Source organism: Chionomys nivalis, chromosome 15 (genome assembly GCF_950005125.1).
Source record: "Chionomys nivalis chromosome 15, mChiNiv1.1, whole genome shotgun sequence".
NCBI classification, from domain to species: Eukaryota; Metazoa; Chordata; class Mammalia; order Rodentia; family Cricetidae; genus Chionomys; species Chionomys nivalis.
The window spans coordinates 38534601-38554378 of record NC_080100.1 but is presented as its reverse complement, the minus strand read 5'-3'; the positions used below and the strand labels follow the sequence as shown (position 1 = coordinate 38554378).

At 39.4% G+C, this 19778-nt stretch overlaps 1 protein-coding gene across 1 annotated transcript in view; it reads right to left on the bottom strand.

Moving 5' to 3' along the window:
• Zswim6 (zinc finger SWIM-type containing 6) overlaps positions 1 to 19778 on the bottom strand; it is a 172573-nt gene that overhangs the window by 22045 nt on the left and 130750 nt on the right. Inside the window, exon 5 of the mRNA XM_057790035.1 lies at positions 2325 to 2504. Coding sequence (XP_057646018.1) covers positions 2325 to 2504 — 180 coding nt within the window. The remainder of the gene's footprint in view (positions 1 to 2324; positions 2505 to 19778) is intronic.

The window sequence follows — 19778 nt, the reverse complement described above, 5'->3', positions numbered from 1 at the left end:
GCCATATCACACAAGAAGCATAAAAATACATATGCATTCATAAGCATTAAAAAATTAACTATCTATAACAATAAATAGGAAATTTGGTAAAGTGGAAAGGGAGTAATTCTTTTTTTTTTTTTTTTAACATCTACAAAAAACAAACTGGCTTTCTCCTGAGAGAGTATGAGCCCGATGCCGTTCACTAGTCTACTAAGTCACCCTAGTCACGGTGGGCATCAGAAGCCCTGCCTGTACTCTAACACATCTGTCCCATAGGCACAGTGACCTCAGTGCCATGCTATGGCTTTGGCCTCTAAGTCCCCAGGCTCTGCTCTGGAAAGGTGCTCTAGGTATGAGTAAACATGCCCTCTGTAGGATGGTAGCCAGCATGCTCTGCAGGAATGGCTCTTCTCACAGCCTCTCAGAAAGGGCCATCAAAGTTCTGCTAAAAGCAGACACGCTGGTGCCTTTGGCACAATAGCTGCAAATACTGCCTCTGAAATACAGACCTGGGTTTACATTGCCTAGACCAAACTGTAAATGAACTCTGGTGTCCTGGAGGCCACATCACTTCTTTAAATGTCTTGGTGTTTTGCCTCCTTGTGAGTCCATGCCCACAGAGGCAGAGAGTGCATTAGATCCCCGGAGCTGGAATAACAGGTTGTAAGCGACTATGCAAGCACTGGAAACTGAGCCCAGGTCCTCTGCAAGGGCAGTTAGTGCTCCTAACTGCTGAGCAATGTCTCGACAACTATCCCAGTTTCTAAAACCTTCAGAATTTTCACATTAAACCCAAAGTAACATTATAAATAGAAAGTAAAATGCAAAGAGTAGGAATATCAAATTAGCATCCCTCCAAAACAGCAGCAACCAAAACTCAAAAATAAGAAAATCTCCAATTACAAAAACAAAAGATTAAAGATCAGCTATGAAGACATCAAAGAACCTTTCCCTAGCAATAACAAAAAAAGAATGTTAACCAATTAAACCTGACAACTTGAGAACAAAATGGAGATTTGAGGTGGTACATCTAAGTATTAAATAAAATTACCATGGGCATGATATAGACAGGGTGGACTTCAAATACAACTTGAATAATACTTGAATTCCTAAGGTGAGTATCTCCAGTTAAAACAGAGCCTGCCAGCCGGGCAGTGGTAGTGCATGCCTTTAATCCCAGCACTCGGGAGGCAGAGGCAGGCAGATCTCTGTGAGTTTGAGGCCAGCCTGGTCTATAAGAGTTAGTTCCAGGACAGGCGCCAGGGCTACAGAGAAATCCTGTCTCAGAAAAAAAAAAAAAAAAAAAAAAAAAAAAAAAAAAAAAAAAAAAAAAAAAAAAAAAAAAAAAAAACAAAGCCTACCAATCATCTTCCTAGGCCCTGAAACCTCTTTTGATTGGACTAGTCCTGTGGACTTTCTTTGTAAAGACAAAAACACCGTTAACAGCACACTTGAACTCAGCACACCACATAGCATCTCCTTTAGGAATATCAGCTTCTCTGTGGCCAACAAAGAATGTATGATTCTGGGTCCTCCCAATACTCTTCTATCATGTGATTTAAGTCACTTTCAAGTATCCCATTAAGCATAGCATCATGCATGAATACTGGTATGAGTTACTGAATGACAGTAGGTTTGGCCAAGACTTAACAAGTTAAGAGTGTGGTTCTGAAAAAGACCAGAAATTTCAGCAGCATCTCAAGAGAAGAAAGTCAAGCAAAGGGGTAGTTTGTTTTTAAAGAGTGGAAGAAAAACTGAAATAGCAGGATAAAATAATAGATTATTCTGGAAACATCTGGGAGCATTTCCTGGTTGTCTCAGAGACTGAGGGGCACTATTTGCCTACTGTGGGTGGGGTCAAATACAGTACACAATCTTTTACAATAAGCGATTTCCTTGATACGAATGCCAACAATATCACAGGCCCCTCAGCTTCAGTCTTCCTTGCTATAAGTCTAAGAGCTTCTAATTAAATGCACAATAGCCCAAATATGAATTGACCAACAAAGCCAGAAATCGTCGCGTCTCAACACTGGTTTACATAATAAAATATTACTGCCCTACTCTATATTTTCAATTGAAAAATAAAATTCAAACTAAACCATCATTAGATCATTTTAATATATACCACTACATAGGAATATCATATCTATCTACAATGTGTATAAAAAACAGTGTTCTCACTTAAAATTAAAATATAGGCATACATTCAAAGTAAACATGTATTACTCTTTAATTAAATACGTCCCCACATTATCTGTTAACATTAATACATTATCTGTTAGCAAAACACGTACACAAAAGAGCAGGTGAGAATGGGCAGGATGCCACCGTGAACTCACCTTGGCTGGCATTTGCACCCTGAGGCAGGGCATTGGTTAGGTTGGGTAATTCACCGCCATGATTTCCATCTTCCCAGGGACAGACATCAACACTGTTCCATTTTGTCAGCTGTTTTAGCCAGCTTGTCTTCTGCTCCAACTTACAGTGAGGGTTTAATACTATACACATCCAGAGAGCACCTAAAAAGGACAAAGAAACAAATTTCAAAAAGCTACAAAAAAGGTTCAAGGCTAACAGCTTAAGAAAAACTCTGAATCACTTCAACACAAAGTTTGTCAGTTCTCTAATACAAAACATAGAGCCGGATTTTAAATAAAAGATCAAAGTGCTGTTACACATAAAGATGAGATGTAGATCTAACTGTAAGCAACTCCTTATTTGTACTATACTTTATATACAAAAGTCAATAACATGAACAATCTTAGGGTCCAAAACATGAAGTGTACACACTGGCCCTTCAATATTCCATATCATTCTTTCCCCAAATTAAATTTACTTTCAGATTATCTTTGTATAATAAAATTATACAAAGACTATGTAAGAATAAAATTATACTATGGACACAAGTTCTAGTATCCTTACAAGAATTTCAAACATTATGTTTATTAATTAGTATCTATAATTATGTGCACATGTACACACATTCTTATACATACACACAAACACATACATAAATGGAGTAGTATCATTCAGGCTTAGAAGTCAGTAAAATAAATCTTTCACAAATAAGATTTAAAGCCAGGCATGAGGACACAGAGCTGTCATTTGGGGAGCTAAGGCAGGAGAGTCACAAGTCTGAGGGAGCTTGTGGTAAACAGTGAGTTCCAGAGTGGTCAAATACCATATCAGAGACAATCAGACCAAACAAAATTAAAGTCAGCTCCATTAAGCACACTTTCCTAAGCAAATTTAATGGGTACCGATCTTCATATAATCACTAAATGCTAAAATATATATTAATAAACATTTTCCTAGTTTTTCAAAAGTAAAAATTAAATTAATGGAAAGGAATAGCTCATAATTTAGATAAAATGAATTTATTATGATTTCTGTATAGTTCAAAAGAGTAGTTAACACAAATATTTTACAAATTTTAAAATATTAGTAACATCCCCAAAGCATTCACAATATGTTTTCTCTAGGAAGGCATGCACGAATGTCTCTGTTTTGATGGTTAACTGTCAGTTGGGTAAAAAAGGCAGAAATAAACAAAATTAACACTGTTTTCTTTGGCCAAAAGTGATGCTTAACAGTCTTTCATATTTAGTGCACCTAATATTGTAAATATAAAACAGCTTAAAATTATTTAAAATAGAATACACAAAGTTTCTAAAAAAAAGTTTCAACTTGTCTAAACCACAGACATTTATAATCTACATTTTAAATTTTTCAAATGCCAGTTAAAAGCAAAACATGGTCAGCCAAGATTGATATGGGAAGTCCTTCTGTATATGTGTTGCTTTTATGGTTAATGAATAAAAAAGCTGCTTGGGCCAACAACAGGACAGAATAGAACTAGACAGGAAAATTGAACTAAATGTTGGGAGAAAAGACAGAGTCAAAGAGAAGCCATGTAGCTGCAGGAGGAGACAGATACCGGATGGAACCTTACCGGTAAACCACTACCACATGGTGATACACAGATTCATAGAAATGGGTTAGTTTAAAATGTAAAAGTTAGCTAGAAATATGCATAAGCTAATAGGCTAAACAGTGCTTTAATTAATACAGTTTCTGTGTAGTTATTTTGGGTCTGGGCTGGGAAACAAACAAGCAGCCGCAGACAACACAAGATGGAGTGAGCTCTCCGGAGGCTCTCTTCCTCTCAATGATTACAATGAAAAACTCTGGACAAAGTCAAAAGCAGTAACCCAAGGTCACTCTAAGAAAGTTATTTGGCCATCAGCAAATTGGCCAAAGAGAGGGAGGAGGACAGCAAGTGACCCATGTGGCTATTATTTTCATCACCTCCTCTCCCAGATTTTTCTTCTGGATTTGATATAAGATTAATAATTTCACACAAGGAAGACAGCAGGGGAACACGCATGAAAAAACAGAAGCTTAACTCCCCCCTCCCCCGTGTGTACCGGGAAAGAACACCCAGCCCAGGGCAGTTAAGGAGGGCTATCCCAGTCTTCATCACAGCATGAACACGAGACAGAACCTCAGAGAAACAGCTCAGGCTCCAACACACTGACACGGGAGCCCTCCCGCAAGTACTGTGACAAGTATGGTCCCATCATCTTAGTTGGTTGTTTCAATTTTTTCACCCTCTAGTGAATTTTAATAGAATCTTGACTCTTACAATATTCAAAATGTCCAGAATCTAAAATCTTGGCTTACAAAGAAATAAGAAAATGTGTCAACCCTCAAGAGAAAAATCAACAGATGTCAAGTAAGATGAGTGAGATGTTAGAATTAGACACTAGATAGTCGTAGGAACTGTGGTCTGTGAGATGAAGATAAAAACAATCAGGAGGGGATAAAAAACCCTAACACCATCCCCAGCAATGAAATAAAAACTGCATAAAAAAATTAAAGAGAAATTTGAGAAGTGAAAACAGTATGTTAAATAAATTTATTGAATGGGACCAAAAGCTAAATGGTGATGACAAGGAAAAGAGGCAGAAACTCCCCATGGACAAACAAGGGTACCTAGATAACATCAGAGAGAATCCTAAAGACAGGTGGGCAAATAACAAAGGTTTCTTAGCATTTGTGTCACTGGATTCCAAGATGAGAAATAGAAAACCTTGGAAGAAATGATTACTAAGACCATTTCAGATCTGCAGAATGATATCAATTTACAGACCTAAGAAGCCTAATCACCATCAAAAGCACAGAGAAAACCATGACCAACCATAGCATAACAAGCTGCTGAAAGCAAAATAAAACCCAAACAAAACAAAATGAAAACAATGACAATAAAAACCACTTACAGAATATCTGAGATATCCTATATTTCAAATATTAAAAATAACTGGTGATTTCTCACCAGAACTTGCACAGGACAGAATACAATGGTTGAGTGTCAAAGGAACTGAAAAGCCAATTTGTAACTCCACGGGCAGTGAAAACTCACCCAGAAATATGGTGGAACACAGGCATTCCCAGAATAAGGAGAGCATCCAGCACTCACTGCTGAAAGATCTGTTAGAAAAAAGCTAAAGCAAGTTTTCCTGATCAAAGAGAAACAACACCAAAAAGAAAGCCAACAATCTGGAAATAAAGGAAGAATAACAGAAACGATGTCTAAGGAAATAGATTAGTTTTCCATCTTTGTTCTTCTGAAATCTGTATGAATATTCAAAACAAAAATTCAAAGTTTTAAAGATTTTTAAATGCATAAAATATATGTTAATAACTATAACATAAAGAGGGAGATAGAGATCTATGATTATTACACACTTTATGTGGCAAAGGCAGTTAATTCAATATTAGGTGCAGGCATGTAAGGTCACTTGAAAAAATACAAAATAAAAAGAATAACTAAAGTTAAATTTAACAAAAATCCAATTAAGATGAAGTTCATAAAAACAGTTACAGAAAACAAGCATCAACTCTCCTGAAATACCATGAGGTTTGAATAAAAATGTGTCAGTGTAAGTTCATCGACTGAGCAAATAAACCTGGTGTTTGGGCTACTGGTGATGAGGAAGGCTATGTGTGACTGGGGTCCAGCGGTGGATAGGAAATTTCCATTCAAACTCTTATCTTTTTAAAAAGTGTTTTTAGAAAACTGTAAAGTATAGAAAGACATTTCACAAAAGAAGAAATGAAGACTGGGCAATATGACAGGGGAAAATAAAACATGCTCAACATTATTAATGACTAGGAAAATGTAAGTTAAAATCACAGGCAGATACTCCTATTATGATGGTTACTGCCAAGAGGGAAAAAAAAGGTTTGTTTGTAAGCCTAGCCTTTGATGGCTGAACCATCTAATCCCAGCACTTGGGAGGCAGAGGCAAGCGGATCTCTCTGAGTTCCAGGCCAGCCTGCTCTACAGAGCTAGTTCTAGGACAGCCAAGGCTGCAGAGAGAAACCCTGTCTTGAAAAAAACCAAATTACACCAAAACCACTGGTTCACAACTGCAAGGAAGCAAAGTACAGAAGTGTAAAGTAGTGGACTGTCACCCACAAAACACGCTTACCACAGGATCCTGAACTCGTTCCTACACACATATTCACACAGGAACGTGGAAAAATGTGCTTATAGTAGTTTGAGAACAAAGAAAGACTGAAAACAATCTGAACACCCTAACTAGTAAATGGGTCAACACTATGGCATAGCCATATAAAAGAGCCAACTGAACCACGGATATACTACACAGATGTGAATGTACTTTGGTCGGTGAAGAATCTATTTTAATGATGTTCCACAGTATGTGTTTCATAGTATAGAAAGAATTAGACAACCTAATGGACTGCCCCTTCCTGATGGACAGCATCTTCCCGAGGCATGCCCATACGGCATAATGACCCCACAGGCCTCTTTCAAAAGGCATTAATTCCATCATCAGAGTGCATGTTCTAGTCGCCTCCCAAAGGCTCAGCCTCTTGGTACTATCACTTTGAGATTGTATCAGATATCATGTGAATTTGGGGTGATTACAATTATTCTGACTGCAGCCTTGAGAAAAATCAAACTCAGAGAGGCTGGGAGCCTTTAATACAAGATCCTAAGTATTCTTGGCTTATTTCAATGACTTCTATATGACCCAAGGAAAAGAGAGATTCATAAAATGTGCCTTGGATTTTCATGCTTGCATTTCCCTAATTAGAAAATTTCCATTTTTCAGGAGAATTTCTTTTCTTTTCAAAAAGCTTAAGTCTTTACTAATTTGCTTGTAATACCCTTTTACTGCTCACCTCCCTAAAGAGGGGTTTCATCCTGAATGGGTGTTCTTACTAGATTCAAGTTTAGTGCCATAATAGATATGGTCTTTTATCTTAACAGTCATTACTACAAAGGCTGTAATTAGCCTTAATAACCAAATTAACCAAATTGAGTAAGTCATTCTCCAAATTTTATTAATTCAGGGTCCTCTCTTTTCCCTCCAGTGTACCTAAAGTATTTGTTACTTTCAGGAAAGTTCTTTAACAAGATCTCCTGAGTAAATTGGGGGGTATGGGGTCCTTGGGAGAGGGTTGAAGGGGAGGGGAGAGGCAGGGAGGGAAGCAGAGAAAAATGTAGAGCTCAATAAAAATCAAATAAAAGTTCTTTAATGATAAAATCCCACTCTATGATCTCTCTGAAATGGTAACCCTTTCAAGGACTCCAAGAGAAGGTGGTAAGATGTGGTTATTAGTCGGCATTGCCAGGGCCCTGTCAGTATCAAATCTATGGTGTGTGCATCACCCAGTTTCAGAATTATCCACGCCACGTATGAGCTCTAGCTTTTTCTCCCACTGTGGTGATTTGAATTAGAAACATTCCTCATAGGTTCAGGCATTTGAACATGATTCCCAGCTGGTCACATGGCTTGGAAGGTTTAGGTGGTGTAGTAAGTGGAGCGGGCGGCTTTCCGCGGCCGGCTACCGCACAGCTAGCTTATGCCCCGAAATAATTACACAGAAACTGTATTCTTCTTCTTCTTTTTTTTTTTTTTTTTTTTTTTGGTTTTTCGAGACAGGGTTTCTCTGTGGTTTTGGTTCCTGTCCTGGAACTAGCTCTTGTAGACCAGGCTGGCCTCGAACTCACAGAGATCCGCCTGCCTCTGCCTCCCGAGTGCTGGGATTAAAGGTGTGCGCCACCACCGCCTGCCTGGTGGAGGAGATTTTAAGACGCCATAATGGTGAGTCTGTTGCACAACTGTTACTGATTCCCCTTATGCAGGCCTACAGTGAGCAGAACAAGCAGCATAGGAAGAAACCTATATATAGTATGGAGAGAGAAGGAGCACTAGAAAGTTCAATGTTAAAGCCAAAGCACGTGCTGACAGCTGTCAGTTTCTAAGGAAATTAGGCCCACAAAGAAAATCCTAGCTCTGCACTGCACAAAGGCGTTCCTTGGGCAAGCTCACATTTAGCAATCTTCCAACTTCTGCAATAGAGCCCATGGTACTGCACATAGAAAGCAACTGACAAAGAAAAAATCTGAGACTGATGTGAGAAAGGGGGACAGGGACCACCACTGGCAGCTAATGTGAGAAACAGGAGAGAGGGACCACTGGCAGCTGAAATTCAGTGTGATCCACTTGGTGCTCGGTTTAGAGGCATGGAAGATTGTGGGTTCTTCTACCATAGTTTCAGAGAGCCACGCAGCCTGGGTGGCATGTGGCAGAGGAGTCCCTGAACAAAGGCCTCAGAGGACAGCAAAGCTCAAGGGGAAGAACCATCTAAGTCCTTTGAAATTCAAGTCCCAAACACTGGACATGGAGTTACAGGATATGGTGTTTGCCTTGCTGAGCTTGATCTTGCTTTGGTCCAATATTTCTTAACTATGCCCCCAATTCCTCTCTTTTGGAATGTCATTGTATTTTCTGTGATTATTAAATGTTTGAGGTATGGAATTTGCTTTTTTTTTCTCCCCAAGGAGTTATAGTCTAGAGTTACCTTGAGTCTCAGAAGAGATTTTGGATATTTAAACTGTGTTAAAACTGTGACAGACTACAGGGATGTCTCAAGTTGGACTATATATGCATTTTTGATTCTGATATGGGCGTGAGCCTATGGGGTCCAGGGAGCTCCATGTGGTGGATCAAGTGAGATATCAGACACACACACACACACACACACACACACACACACACACACACACACAGGCTCAGGCATCTGAATACCTGGTTCTCAATTGGTGGTGGTGTTTGGGAGATTTGGGTAGTGCAGCTCAGAAAATGCATCACTAGGGGCAGGCTTTGAGATTACATAGCCTGACCCTACTTCCGGCTTGCATATTCTGCCTTGTGCTTGGGTTTAAAGACTGCCCCATGCCTGCCTCTTATGCCTCTGAAACTGTATGAAAGCCGAAGAAAACATTCTTCTGGAAGTTACTGTTGTCAGTGTTTTATCATAGCAGCCGAAAGGAGCTAATAAAACCACCCAGCATGCTCTTTCTTCCTCATTGCCCTGACTAGTCTTCACCCAGTGAGTGACTTCAGCCAAATGGTATCAAGGAAAAGAATCCCAAGCTAAGGAAGCAAATTCCTTCACCCAAGGAAATATACAAACACTTTTCACCTAAGGGAAGTAGTTGTCTACTTAGCAGTCTTAGACCTGTTCACATTCTGTATCTGGCTACAATCGTTAGAGAATGTGGGCAGAAAGGTACAGAAATGGAACACAAGATTGTTCTGAAAATCTTTTGGATTACTTCTGTATTCTGCCAGTAACAAAATACCAATGCATCAGGAGCTACTCTCAGTAAAAGCAGCTGATAAGGATTAATTATACCCACCAGTTCTTTGTAGTAAACACTTAGATATGTGATTATCAACACCATTTACCCCACCTTACATACTCACTGTTTACATTTCCAACAAAAACTGTTCTTTTCATCAACAAGCTCTGGTCTCAAGGGGCAAGCTACGGATGCCCTGTCACATGACTCTGGACAAGCTATGGATGTCCAGTCATACGACTCTGGACAAGCTATGGACACCCTGTCACATGACTCTGGACAAGCTATGGACACCCTGTCACACGACTCTGGACAAGCTATGGACACCCTGTCACATGACTCTGGACAAGCTATGGACGCCCTGTCACATGACTCTGGACAAGCTATGGACGCCCAGTCACATGACTGCGCTGCCAGCTTCCTAACCGAAACAACAGGGACAAGAATGTCTACGTAATTTGTAAGGCTGTTTTGCGCTTATGTCTCTGCCAACTCTAGACTTCACATTGCCTCATATAGGCAGGCTTCACACACACAAACCCCAAGAACAAACTTTCAAGAGCTAAGAAATTGACACTACTGGTTTTGACTCACAACCTGTCCCAACTGGTAAAATCTGCCTTGACTCAAGAGAGGAAACACGGTGCCATACCACAAAGGGAAAAGCAGGGAGTATGTAGCCCACTTTAGTCTATCACAATCGCCAAGCACTTAAAAACGTGCTAGATTATGAAATGAAAAAGTAATTTTTTAGCCTTTTATTTGTCACTGATGAGTACTTGTTTTTAAATATGGTAATTTTAATGCTTTTATTTTTGGTAAATACTAGCTATAATTTTGCCTGAAATTAAAAAAAAATATTAGTCAGAGCTAACCAACTTTATATTGAATATGTAAAATTTTATTCTCTATTCTTGTTGAAATCAGGCTGTTCCTGGCTCTGAGTTAATCCAAACTGTAGAAAACTTGTTTTTTTCAGCTTGTGCCTTACACTGAGAGACTCCATTTTACAAGCGACTTTTGACTCCATTTTGAGGATGGTAGAAAACTCTCCATTTGAATAGACAATGAATGACCCCCATTTGTCTGGTGCCACCAACTGGCAACTACTCATCGATGACAATGACTTATTCCTGGGAGTAGAAAGGGTGCACTCTAAGTTTATCAGAGTGAATTGCTACTATAGAGGCATATAGATGTGTTGAAATCCAATCAAGAAAACGAAGATCAAGACCTCATCAAATATCCATCAGTAAGGAAAGGGTGTAACCACACTTGGACCCTATAAAAAGTGGTCAACACAGATGATCAGTCTATCGGGTGATGACTTGGTGTGTGCGCTAAAATGCACATAACTCCTGACTATACCTGGAGACTCAGTCTTGCTCAGTCCTCAGTGTTTGTTCAGCCTCCTTGATCTGCTGTCTATCCTCTTAGTCACCTGTCTGGACCTGCTGCCCAAGAATTCTGTTCACCCATATGTTATTTTGAACCCTCCCTGCCCTTAGAATCACCTCATTCTTGCAGTAATCCTGCCCTGTAAATTTTGACATTGTAGAAAGATAAATGTGTCCGTTTTTTTCTTCAGTGTATTCATGACTACAACCCACTATCAGTAATATTTATAGATAATAATTTTAAATTTAACCAATATATCTATGAAAAATTTTAAGAAGTACATTAATTATAGTGAAATTTTAAGGATAACAAACACCTATTCCTGAATCTATTTTTTTTTTCTCAAAGATAAAACTCAACAGTCAGAATAATGGCTCTCAACCACTGAGGACTCTGTGTCCTTCTAGGAGATATCTGGCCATATGCACTGTTGTTTTGGTCATATAAAGTAAGTCCCAGAGGCACTGCTTAAACATCCTACAGTACACAGGATGAGCCTCCACAACAGAGAACTTGTGCATATGTGAATATTATTAGCTCAAACAATCAGATTCAAATAAATCACTCAACAGACGAAGGAGCTGTAAGCCAAACAAGAAGTCATTCTAAAAACTTAACAAAATAGAAGGCATCCAAATACACTGCATTATTATTGCATGCTGCTTTGTATGCAAATCTTTCTCCCTTCAAGGAAAATCCTAACAATATCAAGTTACACATGTTGGGTTTCTAATTAGATTCTACATTTAATGTCTCTAAATGTCTATCTGTAGGGTGCAAAGATTGTTCCACCTAATATAACCAACATTTCTAAAAGTGAATGGCATCTATACTTACTTACCTGACAATAACTGCCGTCATTTTACTGAGTCTTTACCTCACATTAACCCTGCTTTCAGTAACACATTAACCCTGTTTTAAATATTTACATAATTATCACATTACCTTTCAAAACAAACAAACAGAAAGCACTACTCTGTAGCGAAGCAGCTGGAGTTTAGGGAGGTGGAGCTATTAGAAGAGGGAGCAAGAACCCTCTCCAAGGGTTCTGTAAATACTACAGCAACTTAGCCTTTAATCTAGCGATATAGCCAAAAGGTTGGGGTTTTGTTCTTCTTATTTTAAGCTTGGATTTATGAAATTTCCAAGACTAATGATTTCAGTTTTTTGACAGAATCATTTCATCCTTTGTATTTTAAAGTATACTTTATTAACTAAAATTATGAGTATCTTGAAATCCTTACAACTAATACCTTGTACTTTACTTCTAAACTAGGTTCTTTTTAATATTGTGTCTTTATTTTTACTGCATGAATGTTTTGCCTGTTTACTGTATGTATGTTTAATATGTATGTCTGTTTACTATGTGTGTATCTAGTCCCTGTGGAGGTCAGAAGAGGGCATCAGATCCTCTGGAACAGGAGTTATAGGTGACTGTGAACCACTGTGGGGGTGCTGGGAATCAAACCTGGGTCCTCTGCAAGAATACCCAGTGCTCTAACCCAATAAGTCATCTAACACTCTCCTGGTTTTACTTGTGTTTATAGACACTCAGGTCAGATAGAAGAAAGAACATTCAAACAAGAACCGTCTGAATAAAGCCCAAATAAACAAAATAAAACTGCAGTTTTCAGAACTGAAAGGCACAGAAAATAAGTAATTTCAGTGCAGATTCAAACAGTAAATGGGCAAACAAAAGTTAAACATAGGATTCGAGACTGATTACTCAAGCCAGATGAAGCCTGTTTTGTATGGAAACACTATGGTCAGCTCTGTTCAAGTCAAGTCTATATCAGCATCTCTGGGGAAATGCATGCAAGTGAGAACCCTTCCTGCCTATTCCTGTATAATTCTGTATATTCCTGGACATGGCATTATGAATTGAGCAAATAAATCAGCTGCAGACTCTTGCTATGCCTAACTCCACAAGCAGTTCCCTTTTGTGTTATTACTATTAAATAATTTCAGTGATTAAGTCACAGATTTTTGTGGGGTGTTTTTTCTTTTTTTTAGAGGGGGAAGGAGGCAGACTAATTAAAATAAACTTGTTTATCTTCTGTAATGGACACCTCCGGAACCATTTATAAATGCTGCTCTTCTCCCTAATTTCTAGGAAGAGAACTCATGTGCATGGTGCTGGGAAAGCAGAGGTCGTGACAATAGGAAAAAGGCTGGTGCAGGGCAGAGGAGCAAGACAGACGACATCATCATCTCCAACAGACTAAAAATCAAAGGTTCATTTTGTCTTGCTCCACATTCATAAAAGAATGAGCACTGTTAGATGAACAGTTAAGTGTCTAGAGACCAGTGTCATGTGAAGTCTTACGAAGTAGTAGCAGGCAAAGTAAAGCAATCACTTTCACTACTTCCAAGGGTTCAATGGTTATAAAATAAATCACAATATTTATTTTTGTTCTCAGAGGCTATTATAATAGTATAAATTTCATGCATGATGCAATTATCTAATCATATTTATGTAGAGGCCATGAAATACCTAATTGCAGTCACAAATAGGAGATCACTGGCATAATTAGTTGTGCTAGCAAAACTACAGTCACAAAACTTCTTGGGTCAGACCACACGAAAACCGTGACCCTAATTATGACAGTGTTATTATCAGCATAATGAAGTTTTAATACATCAATCACTCCGTGTTTGGAAAAGTAAGTTTAACTGGCAAAACATTCTTCTTAGAATTTGATAAGCTAGCTTTTAATTTATTAAAACATATCTGGAAATTTTTCAAAATCAGACCCAAGGGATATAGTGCAGCAAGTTTTAAGAATGTCTGGGTTAAGCGGAGGCTAAACGCCCTGCTAAATGGCACAAGCTTAGTCATCATCTAACCAAACTCTCAGATAAATTTGAAATAGTTTCTTTTTGTCAAGAAGGAAAATAGTTAAAGGGAGTTAACTGACATCCTGGATTGTGTTCATTATCTAATAAACAAGCTTTCCCATTGCATTTGATCTGACAGTGCTGTGAGCTTGGCCTCATTAGGAGCCGCACTCTGTGGGAGATCACAGAACCAGCCTTTCGACACCCTCAACATCCCTCTCCTTTTCAAGGGAGCAAAGGGAAGACAAAAAAAAAAAAAAAAAAATTCAGAGACAAGGAGAGAGAACGGCGGAGTGGCAGGAGGGTGGATTTTGTACTCTGAGGAAACACAGTAAAGAGGTGAGGTAAAGGAATGGCTCGGGAGCCCGCACGAACACTTTCGTGTGTTCTGCGCTGGCTTCACTTCTGGGGCATCTTCATAAACAGTTCCATGGTTCATTCAATGGTAATGACTCCAACTCCATATAAACCTATTTCTGAAAACACTCAGTTGGCAAGTGACTTCTTACAATAGCGATTTACTTCATTTTCATGTAGGAATGTGGGAGAGCAACCCTCACATGGTTTGTGCAGCACACTTCATATTATATCGTGGCTGTCTTCGGCTGCCTTTTATTTCTCATTTATTATTCTGTGTCCTGACTAGACTATGAGGCTGTGAGCTCCCCAACTACAGCACAGGGTACCAAAGACAAACAAGTAGGTTCTTGTTAATCTGTCTGCTATTCTTCCAGAAAAGCACTTCCGGTATTTATACTTAAGCACATCATTGAGCCTTGGAAAGTCGTCTTCCTCTTGCTGGGCACTGAGAACCAATTTGGACAGAAATCCATCAAAAGGCATACTAAAAAGTGATCAAATTGACCGGTGCTGATTGTTCTGGGGTATCAATAGTGAAGTAAACACCAGCTACTTATGTGAGATACCAAAAGAAGGGGAAGGGGTTCTTGCAATAATCTGTCTGACTAGAACACTGATTTGTTCATAAAAACAATTTCTGAACGCATTGGCTTTCTATGGTGTGCAGAAGAACTTATGATGGGTGTTGGGTTTCCTAGAGAGCAGAATGTTTCATTTTGCTCTAATTCACTCTATTACTGAATTAAACTTTGATGTATTGGTCTTGACAAGTGCTTCATGCTGATTGTATTGTGTATGATAGTATAATCACTCTCCTTGCATTTCCCACGGGCTGTGTGATTAATGCAGTAGATTACCTGCAGCATGGACGGCAAGAGGGAATCAGTGCCCTCTATACTCTAAAGTGTTTGCATTTCAGGGCACGCGTGTGTACGCATGCACACATGGGCACCCAAGAATATCCTGGGCAGAGGCAGCTAGATAAACCTAAAGTGGGAGAATATAAAACTGATGACACATTAAAGATATTTTCCCAGTGTTTACTATCAAAAATATACTTCTTAAAGCTTCCAAGGAGATAGATGGCATTGTTCATCAAGTATTCATTCACTTTCATCTTCACAAATGTTTACTGAGCACCAACTATATGCCGGACACCTTTTTCACCTTTCAGGAGGAATAACTAACAACATGTGTTACTTCTAATGTTCTAGTTAGTGGAACAGAAGGGGAAAGACGGTATAATTAAAAAAAGACAGGGACTAAAAACATTTTTTAGAAGATGGCCAGAAAATTAGTTTCATCTCTTAATAATGACAGCAATGACAAGAAGATTAATAATATTAAATACACTAAGTAGTTTAATACTTTAAAAAAATCCTTTATATAGATTTGGTCTGTTTGTCTAGAAAAGCGTATGTTATGTGAATGACCGACCTGCTCACCAGGGGACTTTATAAGTACATGCTAAGCATGCTGGTGACGTGTGATAGACAGAGGGATTTTTGTGCTCTTAGCAGTACTGTCAAGGCGTTTCTCCTTGCACAATTTTCTCTTAGTTCCAACCGGGCCCTGACTGGAACTCCGCCAATGCTATCTTGGCTTATCCAAGCTGCTACTCCCAATCCAAACTATTGCAAGGTACCTGTTCCAATTCTCATTTTATCAATGCTTTTTACATTCTTCTCCGGGTCTGCTGATGCAAAAAATTGAAATTTACTAATATATTCCAGAATTAAAGGAGTCAACAAGGTATAACTGATGATGGGTCAAAATCAGGTTTTCCTTTACATCTCAAATGTTTTCTTTGCAAGATAAAGGCCACAGAGCTCAGAGTGTTGCTCACTTTTCAGACATTACCGCTCTTCCGGACTGCTTAATCACCGCGGCAAAGCAAGAGACACGGGCCCCAATGGCGCTGCCAAACTCACTCCAGCATGCCAGTGAGAGAAGCAGCAGTCTCTTAATCAGGTGGCACTTTCCTTAATTTTAAGTTTGAAATTCTAAAGGAAGTCATTAAAATGTTACAAAATGATAAGATAAGCCTATGGTGGCCTCACAAAACTTTACTTGCTGCAAATTATTTAGCATCTTTCTGCCACAAAGTATATGAGAAAGTTGCCCGCGTGAATTGAAGTCATTCTTTTCTGTATCTCAAGAAAACTGAGGATTTTAAGGACTTACTACTGCAGACAGTGATTATGAAACAGACATTTCTAATCTTTGAACTCTCTAATCCTTGAAACTGTTCCCAAGAAGCCTAGGATCTAACTCAGTAAGTCTCAGTGCTGTGCCTGAGTGGGACCTGCCTCCTCCAGAGTCCTCTTCTATTCCTAGGGCTTTGCTGGGCAGTGGCTGAACACCTCCTAAGGAGGACAAGCATGGCTTATACCCTCCACTCTCCATCCCCGTAGAACTACGACGTAATGCAATGATGGCATCTGTGAAGCACCTTGCCCACAGCACACACCAAGAGCAGTCCTGGTAGCTGCTTCAGGTCCACCTTTAGATGCCCCTTCTTCCAGTCTAGCTCCTGGCCTGCCTGATTCACTTCAAACCCTTTGTGAATTCCAAACAGCTTAAGATGGAGAGTTTCTCAGTCCTCAACGATCTTTGTAAGCTGCTACATCAAGGGAAGAATGTTCCATAGCCTTTCTTCACATTGACTCTCCTGCTAGATCAGTGGTTCTCAACCTGTGGGTCTTGACCCCTCCACAGGGGTTACAGACCAGATATCTACATATCAGATATTTACATTATAATTCATAAGAGTAGCATAATTAGTTATGAATTAACAATAAAATAACGGTATGATTGGGAGTCAGCACACCATAAGAACCTGTACCAAAGCATTAGGAAGGTTGAGAGGTACTACTCTATGTCCTACACCATGACAACTCTTCTAGATCACAGCCCAGCAGAGCCATTTCAGCCGCATTTCCCCTTGGTGGCTGTTTCTTGGGGGAAAGAACAGTAACAGCTCTTAGGAAGGGGAGGTAGATCTTTCCTAGAAATTATTTTTAAGAGGAAAAGGACATTTTATACCAACTCTGATTAATTCCTATTAGCCGCTAATGTAAGAATATGCATTATAATTTAACTATTTTAGATAAACAACATTAAAAAAGTAAAGCGAGTCCATCTTTGGTAAAATAATGCCATACAGTATGCATATATGGTTTCATTACAACAAACCATATCTTAACTTCTAGCCAAAATGCTAGAATATTTAAAATAGAGTGTATGGGTGGAAGCATCACCCCAGCCCCTGGCAGTTTATAAAAACACAACAGTGAATTTATTCTAAACCATCTGAGTTTGTTATAAAAGATTTAACTGTACATGCAGATACCATACACTACAGTATCTTTAAGAATCTACAATTTGTTCTGTAATGAAACCAAGTGACCTATAATGATCTCATTTAATCCCAAGAGCCTATTACTTCCTATTAATACATATTTACAGTTTTTTTTCTTTCCTACACGGGGTATTAAATGGATAATTAAACCCTAGAAACTCTAGTCAAAAGAAAGACAGTTCAGATAATTACATGGGATGTAGTTATCATAGGTTTGCTCATTATAAAGAATACATTCTTTCCTTTCTAACTTCTGATTTAAACTACAAATTACTCTGAAGCAGAGAAAATCCCCCTCCTCTGAACTCCACAGCAGGAGAATCCACAGGCCTGTGACCAGAGAACACAGAGCAGTTCCATTTAAGAGGCATATAGTGACGTGACTACAAAACCCAGGGCCTGGTAGGAGGACCGAGCAGCAACTGGGCTTCTGAGAACAAGGATACTGCATACACACATGGCCTTGCATGCAGAAGGAGATCCGAATTATAACACAGGAAGCAAAGGGAACCAAGGCAGGAGCAAACTCCATCCCAGGCAGAAAGGCTCAGGACATACAGACTCCAGGAGATGAAGGAGTGTCACCAACTCCAGGACTGCCATCAGGGTGAGGTACAGACCAGGGCAGAGACACGAGCGAACAGTCTCCATCGACCATTACCAAAGGGGACTGGGGAGTGTGACTGAAATTTCACTGGATTCCAACTGTAAGCTTGTCCTATCTGTGTTTGTGATCAGCTTACTGAGTTATGGCCTCTGCTCTCAAAAGCAGCAGTAAGCCGCTATTCAGCAGTGTGTTTGCTTTTCCCAAAAGGTCTGAAGTTAGAATCCCTGAAAACATGGCTGCTCACAGGCAGCTAGACTGCCCAGGGTAAGTTCAGCCAGGATGGTGGCTTAGTAAAGAAGACAAACAGCAAGAGCCCGTTCGCCAAGACTTATGTCCACTTGGTCACCTCCACTTTGCCTCTGTACAGTATAGATGCCTGACAGAGATATCTAAGCGTATTTTGGGGTAAACTGCTATGCTGTTTAGCCTTCCTAAGCTTTCATTTTACTGGCTGAAAATTAGCACAAAAATTATACCTATATCACAATGCTGTTTTAAGGATTAAGTAATATAATGCATGCAAGAAACTGCTGTGTACAGTACTTGAAAATTAAGTGCAGACAACTGTGTTATTCGTAGCACTTGAACTAAAATAGGAAATTAAAAAACCAAGTCCAGGATCTCTGCTGTTTCTTGGTCTCACTCTCCTCCTCTTTGGTTAAGGGCCAATGAACAGGGCTGGGCTGGGGAGTTTACGGCTATTATTTTGACAGTAAACATCTTTCTCACTGTGCCTTCCCTGTCTTGGTCCATACTGCTTTCTCCGTCTGGGACACTAATCCTACTTCCTATCACTTCTTCCCACTGACACCTTATAAACCACATTCAGGTCAGTTTCTACCATTCCTGACTTCCTGGTTCATTACAACTGTTTTAATTTACATGTCTCCTGATATTTGCAAGTTTCAGCTCCCTCTTTACTATCAGTACCACTAACATTAAAATCTAGATCCAGAGTCTGTTCTTCTGGGTATTGTGTCAACTGGAATAAAACTTCTGGGGGGGGGGGGCAGGTACCAGCAGCACACACAGTGGTAAAGCTGTATTTGTCTTGTGCCCTGGGGAAGACAGACTGACAGATGACAAGGAAGTCCTGATGAGCAGTTCATTAGACCTGAATTCTACCCTGACAGCTGTATGGAGTTTTCCCAGTCTGTGCTGACAACTTTCTCCTGCAAGGGTATTCTGGGGATTGCTGTTTGCTTCATGGCCCTAACAAAGTAACCCTGTATACAGTAAGTCATTTTGTAAGGCTTTCTAGTTTTGTGTGAAGCAGTGACTCCTTGATTGGGTTTTAACCATAACTGACTTTAATATATGCCAAGCCAAAATCTGAATTTACCATAGAAACTAACAGTGGCAGTTATTAAGTCTGCTGTGTCCAGAGATGTAAGATGTCATTCTCCAGAATAGAACGTTTAAGTTTTTATTTCTGGCTGTGAACAAAGATCGTCCTAAATTACGAGGCTTATTCTGAATGTGCGGCTTCAAGAATAGCAGGGAAGGTTCAAAAGGATGCTTATCCACTGGGATGCAGAGGAGAAGGC